At 37.9% G+C, this 9,192-nt stretch overlaps 2 protein-coding genes across 2 annotated transcripts in view; one reads left to right on the forward strand and one right to left on the reverse strand.

Moving 5' to 3' along the window:
- The window catches only part of LOC113047392 (serine protease 30-like), a 2,517-nt gene extending 1,706 nt beyond the window's left edge, over positions 1-811 (reverse strand). Inside the window, exon 1 of the mRNA XM_026208744.1 lies at positions 755-811. Coding sequence (XP_026064529.1) covers positions 755-811 — 57 coding nt within the window. The remainder of the gene's footprint in view (positions 1-754) is intronic.
- A 308-nt stretch (positions 812-1,119) lies between these two features.
- On the forward strand, positions 1,120-9,192 carry LOC113047182 (aldehyde dehydrogenase family 16 member A1-like). Its single transcript, XM_026208480.1, has 15 exons — positions 1,120-1,288; positions 1,381-1,507; positions 1,586-1,743; positions 1,853-1,930; positions 3,153-3,499; positions 3,919-4,077; positions 4,175-4,328; positions 4,529-4,604; positions 4,700-4,805; positions 4,984-5,118; positions 6,404-6,570; positions 6,680-6,884; positions 7,494-7,679; positions 7,863-7,988; positions 8,213-9,192. The coding sequence occupies exons 1-15, from the start codon at positions 1,135-1,137 to the stop codon at positions 8,387-8,389; spliced, it is 2,355 nt and encodes a 784-aa protein (XP_026064265.1). The 5' UTR covers positions 1,120-1,134; the 3' UTR covers positions 8,390-9,192.

The following is a 9,192-nucleotide window of genomic DNA, read 5'->3' on the forward strand; positions in this document are numbered from 1 at the left end:
TTTATAATTTATATTATCCATGTTTAAGTGATAAAGAAGACCTAAATATACAATTTAAGCCATATCTCATAAATATGTGACTCATTTTAGAAAAAATATGATAAATAAATAATTGGGACATAAAAGTCAATGTATAACAGGAATGACCCAACTGACAGCTTCAGTCACCATTCACATTAATTGCCATGCATTAATTTTTGCCATGCAATTACAGTGAAAAGTGACTGAGCTTGTCAATGTTTATATTTCTTATATCACACTTTATAAAAAAGCCAAAGAAAGGTCATACAGGTTGGAAACCAAATAAGTCTATGTAATTTTCTCACATGCTACCACTTTAAGTGTTGTGAGCAAAGTTCAGAATGGTTAACTGTTCATGTATTTGTGTGAGCTATATTCGTTCTATGAATGATCTACTGCAACCTTCACACTGTTTTCTCAAAGCCACTCTATTGGTTTCCTCAGAGAGGAGGAACAACCAAACTCCAGTTTGCTTACTTTAATCAAACATGCTTGTTGTTTGAATTATGAGTCATTTGAATTTTCAGCATATTTAAACTTAACTTTAAGTTTACTGTCATCGTTGCTATCCAATTTGTGTGAGATATTAATTCCAGTTAAACACACATTCTCAAGACCTCTCTTTATCTCCCTGCACTGGCTGTCAGTTACAGCTCGCATCAAGTTCAAGAAACTGATGCTTACATACTGTATAGAACCGCCTCAGGTTCAACACCTGCCTACTTCCACTCACTCTTACGAATCTACATCCCTGCAGAAGTCTGAGATCCACTAGTGAGCGACGACTCATGGTACCATAAAGAGGCATAAAATCACTTTCCAGAACATTCTCATTCATCATTCCTGGTTGGTGGAATGATCTTCACACCCTAATCAGTAATGTTGAATCTCTTGCAAATTTTAAGTGACAGCTGGGAACTCATTTCTTTCTAAACTACTTGGCTTCATCATTAAAAAAAAAAAAAATCTTATTTTATTCCTTCTTTTTCTAGCTTGTACTTAATATCTAAAGTTTGGGATTACTAGCAATTCCTGTGTCTGTTTGCCTCTTTAAGAAGAATCATTTTATGTTTTCCCCAATTGTAAGTCACTTTGGATAAAAGCGTCTGCAAAATGACTAAATGTAAATGTCAAGTAGCTGTTCTTTTTTTTTTTTCATTCTCTCAGTCATGGCTGGAGAAACACTCTCGCATTCTTGGCTTCTTCATTGATGGGAAATTTTCCAGCCCTGCAGACAGACAGACCCAAGATGTGACTGATGCCAACGGTAAGCAATATTGATCTTTTCCTGAAGTCCAGATCGGTCATATTATCTTCCATGGGGTGATATGATATTCTCCTCCTCCTGTCCTTGTACAGCAGCGGTGGTCTGCAGCACTGTTTGTGCTAAAGCTGAGGATGTTGCGTCTGCTGCCTCATCTGCGGCTGGAGCCTTCAAAACCTGGAGTGAACTGAGCTGTTTCCAAAGAGCCAAAGTGTTACTCAAGTACTAGAGCTTTACTCAGAATGATCTCATAAATGTTACATCATGTGACCTCATTATTAATGTATGTCTGTGCCCCAGGTTGGCGAGTGTCCTGCAGAGACACAGTCAGTGTGTGTCGGAGCTGTGTGAGCTCTCTCAGTCTTCTGTCTCTCCCGCTGTGCTCATTAGACTGGCCCAATACTATGCCAGCTGGGCTCAGCTACGAGACACTCTCATGCCTGAGTGGATCCCACAAGGTGTGTGTGTGTGTGAGAGTGTGAGTGTGAGAGAGAACTTGTTGAAAATGTGTACTAGGAGGCATGGTTGTACTAAGAGTCTCATGTCATGTTTTTGTCTGTCCACTAGGTGTTGTGGCAGTGGTTGTTTCAGATGACTGCTCTGTCTACTTTCTTCTGCTTAAAGTTTTACCAGCTCTAGCTATGGGTGAGTCTTTCTCTTAAAACATGATATGATAAATAATATATGAACAATATAATGATACTTTAATATACTCCCACACTTTCAAAAGATAAATGAAGTGGCATAAAAATAGAGGGTAAAAAAGAAACAAATTTAGTTATTTTTTAATAACTTGCTGACAGCAGCAGTTTAGGCATTTGAAGGTTAACTTGTGTTAATAGTGTTGACTGTAATAAAACTGTGGCACTTTCTAAAAATTGCATTGTTGCAGATGCAGCACTAATGGCACGTAAATAACGTGTCTCACATTTAAAGGTAATGCTAAACATTATAAATTAATTAAAATAAATAAATAAATAAAAAGTATTGACAGTATTTTGATCATCATCCCTATACAATTGTTGGGTTTGTGTTTGTGTTATTGTTAAACCTTTTTTTCATTGGTTTACATTTAACTGGTGTTATTTTAGTATCATAAAGATAGTATTACAGGTTTTATTAATAAAATATTTTGAATCATTAACATTTTTGTTTTCCATTTTAACATTAATTAGTTTTGTTCACTTTTTGTTTTTTTGTCATTAGATTTTTTTAAACATCTATATAGTTATTATTATTATTATTATTTTTAGCTATTGTAGTACATTAAGTTAAATAAATAAAACGGAGAAATGTTGCCTTGGCAAATAGCTTAAATAAAATTACTAGATTTCATTTTAGTTTTATTTTAAGTAACATTTTTATGTTATAATTATAATTATAATAATATTTACATTTGTATATTTTTCATTTTAGTTACTTTCTTTCATTTTGTTTTTGTCATTAAATTAGTTTCATTTTCAATGTGTCTGTGTATATTCATTTTAAGCATTTTATTTTGTTTTATTTGTAGTTGTTTTAGTACATTAAGTTCAACTAAATGTAAATGAGAAGTGTTCCCTTGGCAACTAGATGAAATAAAATTACTTAATAATATTTATTTTTATTTCAGTTAACTTTTTATTTCAAGTAACTATTGTTGATGATTTTAGTTCTAAATATAATGAACATTAATTATAACCCTGCATTTAACTGCTTTAACAAATTATCAAATAGATATATATTTGAGTTAAAACAGCTCAATTCATTAGGAGTTCTTGCTCATAAATGTAAAATACTTGTAATCCTCATATCTGAATGAGATGTGCGGGTGCAAATCAAACTGCAGTTTAACTATTATTTATTTACATGTCTATTTATTTTCTAGGCAATACTGTTCTTGTGGTGCCTGGCAAGACTACTACTCTTCCTGCCCTTCTGTTGGCTCAGCTGTTTCTGGAGGCTGGGATCCCTGCTGGAGTACTGAATGTGGTCACAGGCAGTGAAGCATCACTGGGTGCCACAGTGGCTCAAACTCCACAAGTGAGCTACCTGACCTACAGTGGAAGACAACAGACTGGAGAAGCCCTGGCTAAAGCAGTGGCTGGTTGGGGAGTCCCTATGTCTTTCTCTCTCTCTCTCAGCTCGGTGTGCCCTTTTATCATCTTTGATTCGGCAGACCTCGACAGTGCTGTGGACGGCGTGATAGAGCTGGCCTTCAAGAAGAAAAGAGATGTAAAAATAAATATACAGTTCTTTTAAATATTAATAATATCACAATATTGCTGTTTTACTGTATTTTGATTAAACGCATGCAGCCTTGGAGAGCATAAGAAATTTCTCAAGAATATAAAAAAATAAGATCTTATCTATTCCAATATAGTAAATATTTTACAAGTTTGCAAGTTTTTCAGCAAAGAACATAAGAAAATGTGTGTTATGTGGTATTTCTATATGTATTTAATAATTGGGTAGCTAATATTTAATATATATACTATTTGTTATCAGTGTTTATTTTCTAAAATAAAACTAGTGGCACTTCAGCAGTACTGCTGTAGTCTGCTAGGGGTGCTCACTGATTGAAAACCACTTGTCAGGTATAGAACAAATATAATAATAATCTTTTTGCCTGCTTCTCTCTTTCTCTTGTCCAGTTCCAGTGGGTGCTCTGTGTGCAGGAATCAGTGTTGGACAGTGTTGTGGCCAGGCTGAAGTTGAGAATGACTGGGATGAAATGTGTTCCTCTTGCCACTGAGACAGACAGGAATCTTCTAGATGCTGCAGTTCAGGAGGCCCAGCAGAAGGGGGCGACAGTGTGTGGACATTTAAGTTTAAATCTTGACAAATATTTTAGGATGGATTTTTTTTTGGTATTTAATGGGCGAATACTTGTGGTTTCACACCTTGTAGCTGATCCAGTCATGTCCACCTGGAACTGGTGCTGTCTACCCCCCTACTGTACTGTGTGGACTGGCTCCTTCCTGCGAGTCTGTGATTTCGCCTCCTCCAGGCCCTGTGCTGCCCCTCATATCCTTCAGGAGCTCTGCTGAGGGAGTTACACTCGGTGAGGATGCAGTTAAAAAGAACTGATTTATATGAAGCTAAAGAGTTGAAGCTAATTTCCATTGGCATGCATTGTTGTCTGAGTGCAGTGAAAATCATTCTAGTTTGCAGCTTTTAATGGAATATTTTCACAAATGTACATATTATATTAATGCCATTGCAGTATAAGTTAAATGTTTTGTGATCTGTGCTTGGGTATAGGAAACCACAGTCCTTATGGTCAGGCGGCCTCCATCTGGACTGAAGATTTGACTTTGGCTTTGGAGTCTGCAAAGAGGTACATACATGCTTGGTCAACTATATGGACAACCTTGATTTCATTTTGATCTTGATCCCTTACTGCCCTCACTGCCTCTCTTTCTTTCTCTACAGTCTGTGTGTAGGTTCGGTGTGGGTGAACTGTCATTCTGTAATGGATCCAGCATTGCCCCTGTGTGGACGGAGAGAGAGCGGGAACTGCACTGATGGAGGCAGAGAGGTATATTATAAAAATGGTCACATGTTTAGTTTCGTGTACTGAGAATGGGATTCAGTGCTGTCTACGCTATTGTTTCTGTTCCTTTGGGTTTTCTACTGTATTTCTGATTGGTTGTATGGTCTTGTTTGGTGGCCAGTTCTGAATGCCTGACTCCTTTGTGCTTTTTGTTCCCTTGTAGGGTCTGTATCAGTTCCTTCGGCCGTCACATTCACCTTCCCTTCCTCACTCCAGTCCCAGCTCTATCAACTATACTGGCTTTGGTTCAGCAGCTTCCAAATTCATGATACCTGAAGGATTTGATCCTTCCAGGTGGGTGTGTTGAAGCTCATAGTTCAGTAGTTTGGTGGTAGGTTTGGTGTCATAAATTGATATGTCATAAATTGATCTTGTCCATCAAAAGTCTGTATTGATAAGTATTTAGATTAAAGTCCTGATAATAGCATAATACCAAATGCCATATATGAAAAAAATCCTCTTTTTTTATTTTTTATTTGTTTTTGTTTCAATGTTTCAATCTCAATATCCTTTTAGATTCTGGTTCTTAAACCTCTTGGGTGTCTTGATTTTTAAGGCCCTAAATAGTTCAGTCGCAGAGATATGGGGATCTCATTGTGGCTCCATGTGCAAGTTGTTGAATTTGACCCATTTTTAATTTAAGCCAGAAGTTTACTTCTCTTGTTTAATTCTGCCCTGGCCTGCGGACAGTCCATGTGGCATCATTTTTGTCCTCCGCACAGTCTGCTAAGATCTGGGCATGGAGTCCGCACAAAAGCCAGATTTTTGGGTTCGCACAGCCTGAGCACGAGTGAGCGCTCACAGCTCCAGTTGGGTGTCCATCTGTGATCAAAGTCAATGCAGTTTGCTTTGAAGAGCTTGCGTGAGTCAGGGCAGAACACAGAGCATAAACTATACCTGAACCTTTTTCAGGGGAAATTTTCAGTTTTTTGACATGGACTGACCCTGTACTGAAATCACAATATCTTTGATTGATTATCTTAGTATTGTAGCAGCACTACCAGCTAGATGGTGTGGGGCTCTCTCTTTGAAAATGTTTTTTTTTTTGAGCAGCTTCCTGTAATAAAGGTCACCGCACTTCATTACTTCCTCACACTTTACTTAATTCCTCTCTGCACCATAGACATCAAGTCACTAAAATCTGTAAAATGCACCCAGGCTTTCATCCACTGATTTAGATTTTTCCTTTTTTTCCCCCTTTTTCTTTTCTTCTGTTGTGTAACATGAATTATATTATTTAATTGTGTTAAATAAGTTCCCTACCCAGTGGGCAATCGATGTTGATAAAACCAATTTTTTGTCAAAAACAGGTCAAATATTCAAATCAATCTGATGTTAAAAACCTAAGGTGATGTTTGATTTGATATCAAATCACTCCTGATTGGAAGTTTCTAGTAATCCAGAAGACCTTGATTAGCTGGATCAGGTGTGTTTGATTAGGGTTGGAGCTAAACTGTGCAGAGCTGTGGGTTTGAGACCAATGTATAAAATGTGGCTGAATAACCACTACTGCTGTCTGCTAAACTCAGACCTCTTCTTGTCTTCTTCTATGACCCATTTCTCTCTCCCCCTCTCTTTCACAGTGTCCCTCGCTTTACTCGCAGCTCGTGGGTGGTCAGTTGCGTAAAGCTGACTCGGGCTGCAGCAGGTCAGTTTTGGCTCCTGGGGGCGCTGTATTGGCTCACTGTCCAGACGGAGGCAGGAAGGATGTCCGGAATGCAGTAGAGGCCGCCATAAAGGTCCAGCAAGGGTAGGAGCATATGGGAAAGTTACCATGAGGATAAATCATATGGACCAAAAAAAGTAGGTCAAACATTTTGATAAAATACTGACAAAACTATTGTGATGTGTTGTTGCAGGTGGATGATGAAAAGTCCCACTGCACGCTCTCAGTCCCTTTATTCACTTGCTGACAGCCTAGATAAGCGGAGGCGGGACATGGCTGTATCAATCCAGACTCAAACCGACATCTCATTAGAAGAGGCAGAGAAAGAGGTGCAGCTTAGCATCTCCAGGCTCTCTGATTGGGCTGCACGCTGTGATAAACAGCAGGGTGGAACTCCAGTAAGGACCTACAATATTATTGATTAGTATATAAATGTTTGCACAACTGACCCTTCGAAAAAGACTGCCCGGCTTAGTTACTTTTGCTACATCTGATAAGCCATGGTCCTCCCATGCCACACACCATGTTCTCACACAGTGAAAAATACATTGCAGAGCAAAGAGGACACTGGCAACGCATAAAAGCTTTCTTTTGATATGACTCAAAGTCACATCATTCAAATTTTGTTGTTTCTTTTTTTGTTTTAATTGGAACATTAAATACCATTTTGTGGCTCTTTAATGTGTGGTGACCGATCACTGTTGTGCCTCAGTTCAGGCGGAATGGGAACTGATCATATCCTCCTCTCTATTAGATATAGAAATGAAATGGACATGAACGAACATCAGAAGGTTTCTAGTTTCAACTGCGGAAAGAAATCAATTCACATTTTTCAAGTTCAATTCCACTGACGTTAATGTACACTCCTGTCTTTTTTTTTTTCATTTGATTCATTTGATTTGCAATTATGTTTGTCAAATCGCCTGTCAATCGAGCTCTCTGCAAAGGGCAAGTTAACCCAAAATTTTATTTGCTCACTTTCTAATTATATGTTCTTCTCATTAAAGTTCCTGCCCCAGTCTGGTTCTGCCCTGTCATCTCCTGAGGCTTTAGGGGTGCTGGGAGTGATTCTCCCCAACTCCAAACCGCTGCTCCCTCTGGTGTCTTTGCTAGGGGCAGCTATTGCCATGGGTAATGCCGTTATCATGGTGCCAAGTGAAAAATCCCCTCTTCCAGCTCTTGAATTTATACAGGTTTGTTACTTTTTAAATAAATACATTTCTGTATATGTTTATGTTTTAAGTTGTAACAGTAGACACTTTACACCAACACTGTAACCTTCAGGCTGCCTCTATTAATTTCAATGTTTTACAATAAATCTTCACGTTGCAATTCTTTGTTTGTAACGTTTTCGACTTCTGTTTTTTTGCTCAAAGGTCCTGCAGGCCTCTGATATCCCCGGGGGTCTGGTCAGTATTATAACAGGGGGCAGGGATCAGCTGACGCAGGCACTTGCCAACCACAGTGTGATTCAAAGCATTTGGTATTGGGGAAGTAAAGAGGTGAGCTGTTTTTTTTTTCTTAAAATGGAAGCCAACAAATAGGCATTGAGATTTGAGGAATAGAAACGTGTATTTGACCTTGGCAGGGACATACATTTACAAAGATGTTGTTCTACAGTACGTAACTGTAAAAGCATGCAGGCTATTTTGCCTGCTTTGAACAAGGAAAATATTCTGGCAGCACTCATCTTGTTGCATGTTTGAAACTTTTTTTTTTTAATCAGGGCTGTCAGTTTCTCCAGTACTCCTGTGTAAGTCCCCTTAAACGTCTGTGGTTACACTGTGAAGAGGAGGAGGAGAGGGAAGCAGGACAAAACTGGACCAGCTCAAATTCCTCTCTTCAAGAAGAGCTTTGGAGGAAGGCGGTGGTCTGGAAAAGTATTTGGATCCCTACTGCATAAAGCACTTATTACATTTCAGAGGTGGAAAGTAACAAATTACAATTACTCACATTACTGTAATCGAGTAGCTTTTTGTGTACTTCTACTTTTTAAAAAGTGTTTTTTTAAATCTGTAATTTTACTTTAACTTAAGTATATATTTTTTTTAAGTATTGTACTTTGCTATATTTTAAAAAACATGAATTATTGAGTAAAATAATAAGTCGCTCCCTGGAAACTAGTACAGTAAATAATGAGCAGGAGAACAAACTGGCGCTAAAATCAGAAGAAAGATAGAGACTGACAAGATGTTATGGTGCAGACCCAGCTGAAAACGAAACCCTGTCGTATTCTGCTGAAGTCGAAATCTAAGAAAAATAAGTTAAGCCCTGGCCATATTTGTGCTGTAGTAAGCAGTGTTAGCTGTCTTTGCCTATGGGAGACCAGACTAGTAGCTTATAAAATCCCGAAATGAACCATTCACAAGAATGTAGAGGTAATACTTCCGTCATTGCATTCCTGTTAAAATACAGCTTTGACAGTTTACCAAAAGGTTTTTTTACTCGAGTAGAATATTTTTGTACTCTTTCCACCTCTGTTAAATTTTGGACGACAGAAAGTGACTGGGCAGGTTTAGGAGAAGTTCTAACTTTTGTTTCACATTCACAAGGTCATGTGAAATAAGGAAGGTTACTTTTATTAATGTTTCCCATGACAGACGGTTGTATTCTGACAAATAATCTATTATAACAAGTTTAACTTGTTTACTGCAAATATAGTACAGGTTTTATTACAAATGCAAAAAATTAAAACATTGTCAAACA

The sequence above is a fragment of the Carassius auratus genome, chromosome 28 (assembly GCF_003368295.1).
Source record: "Carassius auratus strain Wakin chromosome 28, ASM336829v1, whole genome shotgun sequence".
NCBI classification, from domain to species: Eukaryota; Metazoa; Chordata; class Actinopteri; order Cypriniformes; family Cyprinidae; genus Carassius; species Carassius auratus.